This window comes from Somniosus microcephalus, chromosome 19, assembly GCF_052327205.1.
Source record: "Somniosus microcephalus isolate GS21.2 chromosome 19, FLI_Smic_1.0, whole genome shotgun sequence".
NCBI lineage: Eukaryota > Metazoa > Chordata > Chondrichthyes > Squaliformes > Somniosidae > Somniosus > Somniosus microcephalus.
The window spans coordinates 38167869-38184444 of record NC_141005.1 but is presented as its reverse complement, the minus strand read 5'-3'; the positions used below and the strand labels follow the sequence as shown (position 1 = coordinate 38184444).

At 40.0% G+C, this 16576-nt stretch overlaps 1 protein-coding gene across 5 annotated transcripts in view; it reads right to left on the bottom strand.

Annotated features, from left to right (window-relative positions):
- Window positions 1-1413: 1413 nt before the first annotated feature.
- The window catches only part of LOC147104343 (P2X purinoceptor 4-like), a 44649-nt gene continuing 29486 nt past the window's right edge, over window positions 1414-16576 (bottom strand). For 2 of the 5 annotated variants that reach the window (XM_085961609.1, XM_085961606.1), the window contains 7 exons: window positions 14674-14754; window positions 14439-14580; window positions 12723-12859; window positions 7788-7881; window positions 5020-5085; window positions 2520-2615; window positions 1414-1841 (listed from right to left, as the gene is read on the bottom strand). In XM_085961609.1, the coding sequence (XP_085817735.1) occupies window positions 1785-1841; window positions 2520-2615; window positions 5020-5085; window positions 7788-7881; window positions 12723-12859; window positions 14439-14580; window positions 14674-14754 (673 nt within the window). In that variant the 3' untranslated portion in view covers window positions 1414-1784. Of the gene's footprint in view, window positions 1842-2519; window positions 2616-4379; window positions 4495-5019; window positions 5086-5761; window positions 5881-7787; window positions 7882-12722; window positions 12860-14438; window positions 14581-14673; window positions 14755-16576 lie in introns of those variants that run through there. The other 3 variants (XR_015072317.1, XM_085961608.1, XR_015072318.1) reach the window with 3 other exon arrangements.

Genomic DNA, 16576 nt, shown 5'->3' with positions numbered 1-16576 from the left:
CCCTGGCTGCTTTCAATGTCACTTCTACACAACAGGCCTTAACCTGGTCTTTTCCCTCTCTTTTTTTACTTTCTCTCCCCCTCCTATTTTTTTTATTTTTAGCACTCTCTCAACTGTACACCTGGCAGCCCAGACAGAAACTGAAAAAATTCACCCTATGAGGATAGGAAAGTTTCACCGTTGGTTAAGATTTCAAACAAGTACCCATCCAATTTGGGAGATAATACTAACACCTTGGGAGTTAGTATTCCACCTTGGGAGTTAATATTCCACATTGTGAAATTTTTATCTTAGTACCTCATAAATACATACAGTAAATATGTCAGAAATACTAAATATGTCAGTTAGTATTTGACTGTGCCAATAAGCAAAGAAAACAAATTGCATGGTTATTCAGTTCACTTATAATTTTTAGAATTGTTGTTAGGTTACAGTTTTCTTTAATAATAACCATCGGTGTTTGCCAATTTTCCAGGATCTTTGTGAATTGCCACAACCTTAGACTCAAAATGTGATTGCATGGAGTCATCAACATTTACTGTACTTTCGTATGTGGAATTTTTTTTTTACAATAGTTCTTGGGATGTGGGCGGCACTGTCAAGCCTCCATTTATTGTCCCTTCCTAGTTGCCCTGAGAAGTTGGTGGTGGGCGTTTTCCTTGAACTGCTGCAGTCCTTGTAGTGATGGTGCTTCTACAATGGTGTTCGGTAAGAAATTCCAAAATATTTACACAGTGATGATGAAAGAACAGCAACATATGTATGTGCAGGTGAGGAGTGAAGAAGCCAGTATGCCATCAAGTGCTCTTGTTAGAAGACACATGGACGAAATTGAAGGTTAGCACTATCATTCATCCATTTGTAGATACCATCCTGATGCAGTACAATACTGATTTGAAACTCATGGTAACAGAAGTGAGTTTACAGAATAGTAGGACTCTTGTATGAAGAGTTTATACAGCTAAGTTAATTTTAGAATGCTATAATCACACTAGTTAATCTCTATAGCTTCTCTACTTTCAACTTCTTGAGACCGAGGTTCAGGTTAAGGCCAGAAAAAAATTCTGACTTTGCCTGATCCATCCATTTAATCCTTGAATGTCCATCCTTCTTGAGCGAAATGTTGTTTCACATTTGTGGTAAACCACGTTCACTATCGTATCACTGTTAGTAGTTAGCACTGTTCACCACTGTTCGTTATAACTGTATCACTGACCACTATTGTATCACGGTACGAGGTCGCCTCTTGCCACACTGCTATACCTGGGATGACCACTGCCGACTCCGCCTTGGCTCCACCCACCAGGCCAGGTATAAAGGTGAGCGACTGGCTGGTATTCCTCCTGCTTGGATCGGATCACCCACGAGAGTGGGCTCTGTTATTTAGTCAATAAAAACCTTTAGTCACCTTCGTAACTCTTCGCCTTTTATTGGAGGAATTGATAGGTATATCAACATTAGCATCAAAAACCATAATAATAATAATAATGGTCATATTCAGCAGATTTAGTCTGTTATAATCACATTTTTAAAATCACTTTCTCCATGTCAATTAGTGCTATTGAATTATATTTTCTTCTTAAATACATTTTATTTTCAGAATTCACAAGTTAACAATAAAATTATACATTCCAGTACATAACACTTTCCTTTTAAAGTTGTTGATCAAGCTCTTCAGGTGACACTTATCAATAAAAACATATTTACAGCTTTAAAGTGGACTTGTTAGTCAAAAGCCAAGAAGAAAATTTCAGTCACGGAACTGCAGATTCACAGGACAGAGGTCAATTTGTGTTTCTGGAACTCTGTATGGCTCCATATGAATCTTCTGAATCAATACCCTTTTAACATGAAATAAGATGTTATTCATTTTTGTAGATTTTGTTTAAATATAATCTTACATCCTTAGTACTGTAGTTCAGGAATATTATTCTTTCCCATTAATCCTCCATCACATTATGGTCTGATTCATGGGGAAATTGCTTAAAATTGGACTTTTTTTTTCCAACAGTGCAATTGCAATTAAAATATAGCATTTTGTTTTTAAATAGTATACGAAGTATAATGATTTGCCTTGCTTCCCTTTTAAATCATGTTTGTGCTTTTGGAAAAAATTAATTGTAATAATATTTGAAAAGTTAGTATGTATGTTATAAAATGACTGTCAGAAACATTTCTATGGTTTTGTCTATTTTCCTTAGCGTTATTGTTCTATATTTTATGTTTTATGGCAAGAAAATAATTAATTGCGGTATATTTTGAACATTAATTAAATTAAATTAAATCCATTGAGCAGTTCATTATGTAGAGAATCACAGAATATTGGTCCACTAAAGATGATTTTTTATTATCCGTCGCATTCCTTAGTTTGTTGCTAATCATCTTGAATACCATTAAATGAATTAGATTTGAATTAATCATTACAAAAATAATCAAATGCTTAACTTAAAAAGTGACTGCATGAGGAGCGGAAAAATCTCATCAGCCAGTAAAGATGAACAATATTTTTGCTGACTTACCAATTTATAGTCTTCAGCATACTTGTACTTCTTTTCTTTGTAGTAATTCCTTTTCTTTAAGAAGTACAGGACAATTATATCACACAAGATGGTTGCCTAAAGGAAAGGTTTTAATTATGTTGGGTTGTTTATGTTAAAGTAAATAAAATACTTCATCAAAGTACTTCCTCAGCCTAAAATTAAAGTATTTAAAACAACTTTTGGCTTATATGAACAAAAATACATCTTAAAGGTTTATCAGTGCATTGTACAGTTCTCTTTCCCCTTTTAATGGCTGTTTGCAATTAACAACAACTTGTATTTATATAGCACCTTTAACGTAGTAAAACGTCCCAAGGCGCTGCACAGGAGTATTGTAAGACAAAAAAATTGACACAGAGCCACATAAGGAGAAATTAGGACAGGTGACCAAAAGCTTGGTCAAAGAGGTAGGTTTTAAGGAGCGTCTTAAAGGAGGAAAGAGAGGTAGCGAGGCGGAGAGGTTTAGGCAGGGAATTCCAGAGCTTAGGGCCCAGGCAACAGAAGGCACGGCCACCAAAGGTTGAGCGATTATAATCAGGGATGCTCAAGAGGGCAGAATTAGAGGAGCGCAGATATCTCGGGGGGTTGTGGGGCTGAAAGAGATTACAGAGATAGGAAGGGGCGAGGCCATGGAGGGATTTGAAAACAAGGATGAGAATTTTGAAATCGAGGCGCTGCTTAACGGGAAGCCGATGTAGGTCAGCGAGCACAGGGGAGATGGGCAAACAGGAATTGGTGCGAGTTAGGGCACGGGCAGCTGAGTTTTGGATGACCTCAAGTTTACATAGGGTGAAATGTGGGAGGCCAGCCAGGAGTGCGTTGGAATAGTCAAGTCTAGAGGTAACAAAGGCATAGATGAGGGTTTCAGCAGCGGATGGGCTGATGCAAGGGCGGAGACGGGCGATGTTACGGAGGTGGAAGTAGGCGGTCTTTGTTATGCTGTGGATATGAAGCTCATTTCAGGGTCAAATATGACACCAAGGTTTCGAACAGTGTGGTTCAGCCTCAGACAGATGTTATGGAGAGGGATGGAGTCAGTGGCTAGGGAACGGAGTTTGTGGCGGGGACTGAAAACAATGGCTTCGGTTTTCCCAATATTTAATTAGAGAAAATTTTTGCTCATCCAGAACTGTATGTCGGACAAGCAGTCTGACAATTTAGAGACCGTGGAGGGGTCGAGAGAAGAGGTAGTGAGGTAGAACTGGGTGTCGTCAGAGTACATGTGGAAACTGACGCTGTGTTTTCGGATGATGCCGCCAAGGGGCAACATGTAGATGAGAAATAGGAGGGGCCAAGGATAGATCCTTAGGGGACACCAGAGGTAACAATGTGGGAACGGGAAGAGAAGCCATTGCAGGTGATTCTCTGGCTACGATTAGATAGAGAAGAATGGAACCAGGCGAGTGCAGTCCCACCCAGCTGGATGACGGTGGAGAGGCGTTGGAGAAGGATGGAGTGGTCAACCGTGTCAAAGGCTGCAGACAAGTAAAGAAGAATGAGGAGGGTCACAGTCACAAAGGATGTCATTTGTGACTTTGATGAGAGCCGTTTCGGTACTGTGGCAAGGGTGGAAACCTGATTGGACAGATTCAAACATGGAATTGTGGGAAAGATGGGCACGGATTTGGAAGGCGACCACACGTTCAAGGACTTGAGAGGAAAGGGAGGTTAGAGATGGGGCGGTAGTTTGCAAGGACGGAGGGATCGAGGGTTTTTTTGAGGAGGGGGCGATGACGACAGATTTGAGGGAGAGGGGGACAGTATCTGAGGAGAGGAGGTCGGGATGGTCATAAAACTAATGGAAAAAAATTGATGAAAGTCAAAATTGTGCTGTGGTACCTCAACTGCAGTGGCAGAGGATCGCCTGAAGTACTGAGGACGTAACTTTGACTCTTCAGTAGCAGAGTATAGACTAGCATGTTGAGGATATAGGTTTGACACCCAGGTTCAGCTGCTACTTGAACAGAGACATTACCAAAAGATGAAATACTTAGGAGAAGGAAAACAACATGAGTGATTACATACTTTGCCCCGTGCTCCTAACAGTATATGGAGATACATTAGTGGTAGTCCAGAATGTCTTAGGGGATGCACATGTGCCATTAACTTCTCATTTTAGAAAAAGTAACACTGGGGTTAAAAACACAAAATCTGGTTGCTATAATCGAAGAGTTTAGGTCCTGCCAATGAAGAGGATCAGAAATGTTACTTTCGGCCTCAACTGACAAGATTTGCTTCCCTTATTAAGTGAGTTTCTCTGCTTCTATGGACTTTTTGTTGGGAGAGAAACAAACTGAAAGGAATAGTCTTGCCACATTGAAGCACATCTGCTGTCAGCTTCTTACGAAGCAACAAGAAGATCATCTGTAGGGACTTGGAGAATAAAGACCCTCTAACCCTCCACGTTGTATAAATATAAATTCACATGTTTAATATTGTTCAAAATATCCATCATTCTTTGTTACATAAAATAACTTACCATTCCTAATAATGCTAAGCCAGATCCGATATTTATCATTGTAGGGATAATGTCAAATTTTCCAGCCTGTGCAGAACATAACATTGTTAAAACAGTATAATGTTAATGCTAGAAAAACTGATGTGTTTCTGCTTAAACTTTCTGTCCTCAATCTGTAACCTGTGCAAGAAACCTATCATTCCTTTGACCTAACCTTGAATTGTTTAGTTTTCAGCAGACTCATCTCTTCATACCTTTTACTATGTTTATAGACTTTGCACTAGTTTACACATTCAGAGTTACTCACAATAGTTCAAAACCTGCACCAACATTAACATTTGTGTCTCAAATTCAGTGTCCTGCAGCTATAGGTCCTATTGATGAGGTTTTGCCATTTTTGGCACTTTTGCAGAGTTTTAGTTTTCATTTCCAAATGTTTGCCCACCAATCTCATCTATATAATTTTTTGATAGTTTCTTCAGTGCTAATTGAAATTGAATTTTGATTTGGGATCAGCTCCTTTGGTCTACAGTTCCTAACTGAATTTGAAAACTACCATCTATTGGCAGAGCACAGTCCAGTTTTGTTTTTCCTCTTGCACCATCAGTTTATACTATTTTGCAGTACAATTGTAGCAGAAAATCCCTGATTTGAAGTTGAAAGCTAGATTACTTTCTGCACTTTGTCAAATCTTTCTCTTGAAAACATTTTGCAAAGTTTAAAAATTTGAACTGGGGACAACTGATCATTAAACAGTGCTCACCATAGTAGATCTAGATCTCAGTGCAGCAGTGAAGTGGCACATTGGAGCATCCAAGTCTTGTGTAGTTTCTTCCAATTTAGCCAAATCGATCAAGTATAAATCCACATGTACAGAGAATACTTTTGAGTAGAAATATGATTATTATACCCTGACTGGACATGAATCTGAAAAACTGGGGAATACCTACAATCTGTTAATAGGCTATTTTCTTTTTTTTTCCCCACATTCTATCCTCTTTGCTTGAAGGTGGTGGTTTATGTTGGGTGTTGACCCCAAGCCCACTTCTGCGACCAATCTTTTGGTTACCCCTCTCAATACTGGCTGTCGTCCATTTTTGTCTGATTACACCGGTGAAGTACTTTGGGATGTTTTTCGACGTTAAAGGTGCCATACAAATGCAAGTTATTGTTGTTAGTTGTTACTAACATTCATAACACAATTTGAAGTATCCAAGTTGAACAACACTTGTATCATAAAAGCATCATGAAAATGAAAGCAACAAATAATGTAATTTTGTTTTAGTTAGTTACTAGTTCATACATCCTGCATGAAAGGAATGCACTTTCCCACCCATTCTTGGCTGTTTGCTGTCCAGTCTCACTTCTCACCTTTCCACTTCACAAAGACTCAGCCAGAGAAACTCATATTTTCCCATCGCCCAAGTTCACGCAAACATTATTCTCTCCCCTCTACCCCACCCCCGCCGCCGCCCTCCCCCAGCTTTCGTCACTCACTGACACTCCTGAATCACTTCTGTCGCTGCTGCTTTGCTCAGGGATCCAACTCTGCTGCTTATTGTGGGTGCATATTCTTGATCTCATGATCGTTTAATGAGATGAGGAATTCGTAACCACAGTGTGCATCAGAGCTGGATCTCTGAGCAAAGCAGCAGTAAGAAATCGGGAGCAGTTGTGAGTGGCAAAGCATAGCCTTAAACTGCCTAAACAGCTTTTTTCTAATGCTTACTGTATTCTTCATCAAGAAGGTATGAGGGAACTACAATCTTAAGACTCACCAGCCCTGAATTTATTATGAACTTAGCCTCCATAAAGAATTGAATGAGGCAGCCGTTTTAGTATTCATATACCACATTTAGTCCTGTTCAGCAAATGGCTGACTACATTTTGACTTGCTAATGTTTCTATTGTATTAGTGGTCTCGTTTCAGTATCATATGTAACAATGGAAGTGGGCCGTGCTACGTTATACTGCCTGCTCTCACTGCGTGGGGGGTGATAGTTCCACACATACAGTTAAATGTACAGACACTCAAGTTCACAAACAATTAAATTTACCATTCCTCCTGTATTTTTGTATTTTATTCTGAATGAAGAGAGCTGATAGGACAGGAGGCGACTGCATCATTTTTTTAAAATGGCAAACAAAGGCAATTGTTATTCTGCAACTGGCATGAATAAAAACCAATGCAAGGCCTTCCTAAACTACTTTAGGTCCTGTGTGAGCAAAATTACAGCATGAAGTGAGCCTTAAAAGTGCATTACTTTCTGCATTATGAATATGGCTGAAACCACCTCTGTTGCATATAAATCCTGGTAGTAGAGATGTTGTGATTGACTAGTGCAAGATTGTAATGTAAAGTATGAAAGAAAATGTGGTACCTTATAAGAGTTATAAATGAATAGCATTAAGGATACAGATGATAACCATATAAGGACATTGTAACATTGGCATGTTGAACAGCAGCTGATTAATGTACATCTGTTAGATTACTGTAAGGTGTCATGGTTTGCACTGTCAGGGGTCCTGCCTGAATAGGAGTAGAGGCAAAGGCATCCAAGGAATCTTATTGCCTAGATCCCTTCTCTCTCTATTCTGCAAATATGGAGACAATAGTTTGGGGCCATTTTCCCTTGAGCTGGCAGCAAGTTTATGAAAATCTGGTCATCTGATTAGATAGTTTTATATTTCAGGATCAAGAACTCGAATTATCTAATTGGATATTTTGATTCTAAAGGGATGGTTGTTGTTCACAGCAATTGAAATAAAAATAATAAATGTTCACTCACCTGTCCAAAAACTTCAACCTCAAATCGTATTCCATATGCTTTGAACAATGTTCTTGTTTCTGTTCCGTTCACATTGATGAAGTATTTAGCAAATCTGGTTTAAAAATTTTTTTTAATTAGATACAGTTCACTAGTTGGATAATGTAAAATTCAAACAGTGGCTTTTCTTCAGTTGTTGTGCTTTTGATACCTTTACCCTTATGTAAATACTGCAAAGACCCAACCCTATGCTGTAGAAATGCACTGAACACAGAGCAGCATCAACAGCTATGGAGAGGTCTGCAACCCTGACTGTTCCTCACAGGACAAAGTGTGATAATAGGAAACAGCAAGATGAACGAAGTGCAATAAACTGCATAATGGTTTGTTTCTTACGTCAATTTTGAAGATTTTCCATTTTGTATCAGATGATCTTTCTGATTCAGTCGTTACATCTTACGTGGAATTTCTTGTGTATTTTCACCCAGATACGTATGTAATTGGGGCATAAAGCAAATACCTGGCGTAAAAGAACGAGAGAACTCGGGCGCAAGTGTGTTACACACGTAATTACGCTATGCCCAAATTTCCTAGCACATTTACGCCCGTCTACCAATCCCTGCACCCAAACGCATCTCGGCTCATAATGGCTCTACCCCAGGCTAAAGAGCCATCCAAGCGAATTTCCTGCTGGTTCAAAACGGGTGTAAATTAAGCCCAGAATTTTAGGCGAAGCAAGAATCAGACATTTTTCTGGTGTTTTATTACGATTTTTTTGAGCGTTTTAAAATACATTTATCCTCACTGAAACCTGCATTTTTATGGCATCAGTATAACTCACATTAAAAATTAAAAAAGCATCCATGATTGCATGTTCTTAAATATGCTGTGACTCATGTGCATGAATGATAGTTCAATTGCTTAAATTTGAAACTTCAATTTTCATAAACGAGGAATATTACGATGTGAGTTTGGCGCTTTCCTCGGGCCCTGATTGTGTACGCTGATTTCAGTTTGTTTACACCCATTTTTACATTCCAGCGTACGTTCATGAGATTGGCAGGAAATTTAGTGTAAATAGACATCGGTAAAATGGGCGTAATTTTGGGTGTAACTTCTTGATTACCCTCCCCCACAGGAAATTCCACCCCATAGAATCTACAGCACAGAAACAGGCCATCTGTCCAACTGATCTGTAGCGGTATTTATACTCCACACAAGCTTCCTCCCCCTCTAATTACATCTTCCCACCCTACCCTAATATCCCTCATGTATGCTTCAAGCTTCCCCTTAAATGTGTCAATGCAATTTGCTTCAACCAGTCCATGTGTCAGCGAGTTCTACATTCTCACTAAAGACATTCCTCCTAAATTCTTTATTTGATCTGTTATTGGCCATCTTATATTTACGTCTCCTTGTTCTGGACTCACCCACAGTTTCTCTACAGCTATCCCATCAAACCTCATCTTAATTTTAAAGACTAATAAAAAGCAAAATACTACGGATGCTGGAAATTTGAAATAAAAACAGAAAATGTGGTTATGATCTGAAATTTGCAGAACACCTCCATTCAGTCCACAAGCGTGACCCCGAGCTTCTGGTCACCAGTCATTTTAATTCTCTGCCCCACTCCCACCTCTCTGTCCTCTGCCTCCTACACTGTTCCAACGAAGCTCAGTGGAAGCTCGAGGAAAGGCACCTCATCTTTCAATTAGGCACTTTACAAACTTCTGGACTCAACACAGAGTTCAACAATTTCAGATCATAACAACTGCCCCCAATTTTTCAGACAGCAGCTGTTGGCAATGATTCTGCTATTCCCATTTACACCTCCTCTCGGCCCATCTTTTGTTTCTTTACTTGTCCCATTAGCACCCCCTTTTGCCTTGCACCATCATCCCTTTTGTAATTTAATCTCTTGCCTTTTACTTTATCACAGATCTTCCTTTTTATTCTTTCCTTCCCTCCTCCCTTTGCATACCTCTGTAATAGCTTAAAACCTGTTACATATCTAACTTTTTCCAGTTCTGATGAAAGGTCATCGACCTAAAATGTTAACGTTGTTTCTCTCTCCACAGATGCTGCCTGACATGCTGAGTATTTCCAGCATTTTCTGTTATTTCATCATTTTAAAGACCTCTATCAGCTCTTCTTAGTCTTCTCTTTTCCATCTTCTTAGTCTTCTCTTTTCCAGAGAAAAGTCCCCAAGCCTGCTCAATCTTTCCTGATAGTTGTATCCTCTTAATTCTGCTAACATCTTTGTAAACGTTTTCTGCACTTTCTCCATTTCTTCAATATCCTTTTTGTAGTATGGAGACCAGAACTGCACACAGTACTCCAAGTGTGGTCTATAACCAAGATTCTATATAAATTTAACATTACCTCCCTGCTTTTGTATTCTACTCCTCTAGAAATAAACCCCAGTACTTTATTTGCACTGTTAATGGCCTTATCAACATGTGTTGCTACTTTTAATGATTTATGGATCAGTCTTCCCAAATCTCCTTGCTCCTCTACCCCAGTTTGTTTCTTGCCTTCCAATGAACGTATCCTCCGCATTCCTCCTACCAAAATGAATCAGCTCACACGTTGAATTTCATTTGCCATTCAGCTGTCCACTCTGCAAGCCTGTTTATGTCTTCCTGTATTTTGGTGCAGTCCTCCACATTATTAGTTATACCCCCCACAATTTGGTATCATCTGCAAATTTTGACACCATACCTCCAATTTCTGAATCAATATCATTTATATGTGACGAACAACAGTGATCCCAGCACAGATCCCTGTGAGACACCACTTCCCACTTTCTGCCAGTCCGAAGAATTTCCCTCAACTACAATTTGCTTCAACCAGTCCATGTGGCAGCGAGTTCTACATTCTCACTACACTAAAAACATTCCTCCTAAATTCTTTATTTGATCTGTTATTGGCCATCTTATATTTACGTCTCCTTGTTCTGGACTCACTCACAGTTTCTCTACAGCTATCCCATCAAACCTCATCTTAATTTTAAAGACTAATACAAAAGCAAAATACGACGGATGCTGGAAATTTGAAATAAAAACAGAAAATGTGGTTATGATCTGAAATTTGCAGAACACCTCCATTCAGTCCATAAGCGTGACCCCGAGCTTCTGGTCACCAGTCATTTTAATTCTCCGCCCCACTCCCACCTCTCTGTCCTCTGCCTCCTACACTGTTCCAACGAAGCTCAAGGAAAGGCACCTCATCTTTCGTTTTGTAGCCATATTTCAATCCATTCTGCTATGTGGATCCTGACTCCACCTTTGTCATGAGTCTCTAATGAAGGCCTTCTGAAAGCCCATGTATATCACATCCACGACGTTGCCCTTGTCCACTCTTTGATCTTTTTTCAAAGAATTCAATAAGGTTGGTTAAACATGGCCTTCCTTTTAGAAATCCATGCTGATTTTGAATTATATTCTCCCTCTCCGGATGTTTTGTTATCTGATCATTTAACAACGATTCCAGTATCTTTCCTACCACTGACATTAAGCTAACTGGTCTATGGTTCCCTGGGTTAGTTCAATCTCCCTTTTTGAAGTTAGGAATTGTATTTGCTGTTTTCCAGTTCTCTAGCATTATTCCTTTTTCTATTAATTTTTTATGTATGGATACTAGTCATAATGGAGATAGCCAGGACATCATCCCGGCACTTAACCCTAATTTCAGAGGATTGAGTACTCTGCCAGACAAAATCTCCAATTGTTGAATTTGGGTTTCTATATACTCATGCCAGATGCACTGCTTGCAGTGATACTCAGCCATATAAATCCTGCATACAGGTTGCGGGTTCCATGCTGAGTTAACCAGCAGAGGCATACTGCTGGTTTCCATCCCCTCCTTTCCTAGGGTAGGGATGGAACAAATGAGCTAAAGTTTCTACTAATCACTATCCAGTGATTGCTGGTGGAACTGCAGACATGGGAAGAAGTTGAGTTCCCCTCCCCCGACAGCACCTTCCAAACCCGTGACCTCTACCACCTAGAAGGACAAGCGCATGGGAATTTCCCCTCCAAGTCACACACCATCCTGACTTGGAAATATATTGCCATTCCTTCATCGTCGCTGGGTCAAAACCCTGGAACTCCCTCCCTAACAGCACTATGGGAGTACCTTCACCACACGGACTTCAGTGGTTCACCACCACCTTCTTGAGGGCAATTAGGGATGGGGAATAAATGCTGGCTTTGTCAGCAATGCCCACATCCCAGGATTGAATTAAAAAATACACAAACGCACACAGTCGAGTAGCCTGCTAACGTTATCTTGCTCACACATAAAGAATGGCAACTTGGATAAGGCTCTAGAGGGAGAAACTTGGGTCAAAAATATTTCTGAATTTGGTTGAGATTCATTCCCGTAAGCAATACATCACATTGCTCATAACCTTAAAAATTGATTTGATTGTTTTGTCTCTGGGTTAGGCTCCATAGCTGAAAGTTGTTAATTTTTAAAAAAACTTTCTCATCTCCTCGCCTCTCCTGAAGGTGCTAACTCGTGTTATGAGTATGGTTCCATAAATACTGACAGCACTCAAGTGATCATTCTTCAAGAGTCCGGATTGATGGTCACTAGGCTAGTCAACCATTGAGGGCATCACAGTTGAATCCAAGCCTGATTTCCTCTAACATCCACAAGTGTACATTCCACCTACAGTCACTAAATAGGGGTCATGAGTGTGAACCTGGCTGATTTCTCCTCCACCCCTTCCAATCCTCAAGCTCTGAGGCATTGAGGCCAATTGTAGTGTCCTTATGACTAAGTCAAGTAAATCAGTACGGAATAGGCATCATGGCCCTGGACCCCTGGGTTTCCCACCAAATCGAGAGGTGTATTCACCAACTGAACCCTCAGGAAAGTTCAAAAGATGGAAATTTATTTTACTGTTGTTTAATCTCATTATTTGACAGATATTTTCAAGTGAATATATACCTAAAATTATAACCAGGCGATACTGTTTCACGAAAGTTTCTGTTGTCAAGCCGCTGAAAGACATATTTTGGAATGCACTTAGATGGAGATCGGTCCAGATTACAGTTCCACTCTATCAAAATCCCCATCACTCCACCCTGTAAAAGAGATGATATTTAAAGGAGAGATTTTAGGTGAAATAAAAGTAAAACCATCAGTTTTTATGAACTAATCTCTGCTAATTCAACTCCCTGTCTTTACTGATATCCAAAGATCTTCTGTAGCTGCCACTTCACTAGAATGGGACCTACATTTTGAAAGTTTTGGGGAATGGAGAGACGAAAACACCCATTGGCTCAACTGGTAAATCCGTACCAAGTCATAGAGCCCAGGTAGGTCTTAGTTTTTATTTTTGGTCTGCGTTTACCTCATCACTCCCAGGGCAGCAGTAGGTGCTCTGCAACTGTCCTAATTTCTCCTGGTATATGGATGGTAAAATCACCTGAAGCACTTGTGTGCTATCCAGTGATTTCTACTAAAAGTATGTGCACATTACAAGAATTATAGGATTGGGCTCTGTTGTGATGGGACCCCATAGGGGATTTCCCTGCCAACAATCACTTGGCCATCATATGAAAATGGTACAGCCATCGCCTAGGACAGTCAGGATAGTGCTGGCCACCATTTAGCTTGCCAGTTTCTCACCTCAGCTGATCGAGACCCCCCCCCACCCCGCAGTCTCTCATCTTCCCCATGCTGCAGCTCCAACCCTGCAGGAAGTACAATGAAAACTAAACTGTTGAAGAGGCAAAAAGGGGAAAGGGATGAAAAGTCAGGGAGACAGAAACAAGAACTGAGAAAAAAGAAGTGTTTGAAGAGAGTGAGATAGGAGAAGAAAGAGAACAAAACAGTGAAGGAAGAGAGGGAGAAATAAAAGTGAAGAATGTCAAGAACGACAATTGGCTTGAGTGAGCCTTCAGTGAAGGCATGCAAGTGTAGTGTGCTGCATTCCTACCATCGTTTTGTCAGTAATTAGGTCTTTGCATGTGAAGGATGGCCATTTGGTGATGTACTGGTGGGCTGCGAGTGCTTGTAGAACCATATCCCAGAATGATTCAGTGCCTTCAGGAGAGAAAAAAGGACAGAGAGAGGCTAAACTGACTATATAATTTGCAGCAGCACATCCCTGTCAGCCAGAAAATTAACAGCAATGGGTGACTGCAAATGTGACTGGCTGGAGCCAGGGAGAGATGTAACAAGGAAGGAGAAAAATCAAGAATATTATGGGCAAATAACAACTGAGATTAATTCATGACCTGATGATTCTAACAGTCAAGAAAGAAAATTGCCATCTTCTTTGGTCATTTCCTTTAAAAATTCTATTTTTGTCTTTCTTTTCACTCTTTCTTACTCGTTAGTTATTTGTTTTGTCACCCGATCACAATAACCATGTTCTAATCCACTCAAGCTCTCTCAACCATCAAGTTTTATATATTTTTAAATATAAAGTAGTAAATCTTTTTGCACAGGATGTCAGTTATTTAGAAACTTAGCCATTGTGTTAATGTAACCATAAAATGATCTTCAGGAGATACCAGCTGCTTTAGTACAGTGCTCATGTGGTAGGGTGTGGCGTGTGTATATAGGAGAAATCTATTGCAGCCTACTAGAAAGAGATGAGGGGATCTTGAACAGGTTATATCTGAACAATACAAAACTGAAATTATCATAACAAACCTGAACAGCTAGGTTTTGAAAATCCTCCCCTGCTTCTTGAACTATATCGCCAAGGCGGAAAATTGGACAGAAAGGATCATTTTCCCGATTGAATCTACAAATTTTTAAGTAGCTGGTATTTGCATTTGTCAATATATTTCTCCTGCAGTAACAGAAAAGGAAATCTGTCAGCTTTTTATTGTATTATGAACATGTGTGGTACAAATGGGCAATTCAAAGCAATTACTAAACTTACTTTGAAAAATTAAACTTGGGGAAGGCAATGCTGTTCTTTACTAACACTGTGAAGTTCTCAGCTGCTCCAAGAATTGCAGGCCTATAAACAAAGATCATTTACAGCATTAACATGAACACCCATAAATTTTTATTTCATTTTCCGCTGAAGCTTTTTGGCTCCCTTGTTGTTCGGCCTAATGTGTTCTATGGAGGTGAAATTCCTCCATTTGATAATCTAAATAACTGAAAGTCTTCCAGCTAATTTGCATCGATTGTTTCACACTTTTCACCTGAAAATGTCACATTTTAGGGCCACATCTCTGAAGGGCAAAAATTAGTGATTGGCTGAAATGAGGGCTTATCTGTTAAATCACCAATTAAATACCTGATCGACTAAACATGAATGAATCAACAGTAGTTAAATTCAGTCGGTAAGTATCAACGAGGAAAGATAAGCAGCAGAAAATTGAGCAAATCATTCAACTTTTTAAAAAAAACTTCCAATACAATATTAAACTGGCAAGAAACAGGAATTTTACCAAAAAGAATTGGTGCGAGTACAGAATGGGCTTTCCAATTTTGTAATTTATTTGTTTTGTATTTTGGTAAAATTATCAACAGAGAATTTTGCCCCATCAATGTATTTTTGTTTCTGCATGTATCATTTCAGCCAAATGCTACAGTTATGTTCATTGTACTATCCAGTTTACAATACTTAAACCTATACCATGAAAACCTTGTTGCATTGAAAAATACCTGAACAATCATGATACCTACCAACAACTTTAATACTTAGTTGGAAGTACTTTTTCTCCTTAGACCGCTAATGATTATTTGTTGTATCTTTTAGAAGTACAGTTCTAGTTTTAATTTCCTATACCATACTCGAGAATGATATTCCTGTCATTTGTATGTTTTCATGTCTGAATATTGGTTTTCCTTTGACTGGTACCATTGTGATGTAGCTCCTCTGACACTATGGCCGGAATCTTTACCTTGGAGTCAGGTAGGGTGCGTGCGGGCCGCATAGCAAGTTTCCATTCCAAAGATTTCAACAGCGCATTCTGCACTGCACGTTTAACTCAATGGCACTAATTGAAAGAGTCATGCGCGTTTCCCGGCCCAATTAAATGGAACGGGTCTGATGATGTCACAGATGACTTGTTTTCAGTGCGGATATTTAAAGCAGTCTTGCACACATCTCCTTTGAAGGTTGCTGTAGGAGTATTCAAGGTGCTATGAAGAGCTCAAAATGACAATTGCAATTCTGTGGGTCATGGAGACACAAAGACAGAGGGCAGCGCCAAGATTCACAGATGCCTCCCTGGAAGTGCTGGTCCAGGAAGTAAGAGCACACAGGGAGGGCCTCTTCCCTGCGGATGGCCAAAAAAGACCAGCCAAAGATACTGAGAGGGCATGGCTAGAGATCGCAGAGGAGGTCAGTAGCAGGGATGTGGTGAGGAGGACGTGGATCCAGTGCTGCAAAAGATTCAATGAACTCATGAGGTCAGGAAAGGTGAGTGCAATGACACACTCACCTACATCCTGATGTGCCTGTCCCCATCACTCTGCCTTCCCAAGCCTACTCCTGCACATAACTCCTCACACCAACCTATCTTGCAGGCCCATCCATCCCTCTCTGTCTATGCACCTACTCACATCGCCATCTGACTAAACACCACTGACACTCACCCTCATCCTAATGCAATCATAGCATGTAACACCACAGAAGGAGGCCATTTAGCAATGTGACGCCACTCCCTCGTAGTCACCCTCGATGTAGCCCATCCATTCCTTACACTCATTCCATCACTCTCACTCAAAGTTCTCTTCTTTCCATCCTTGCAGGAGAAGAGAGCCCACAACAACAGGGAGAGGCAGAGAACCGGAGGTGGCCCTCCAATCTTCACAAATTTGACTCC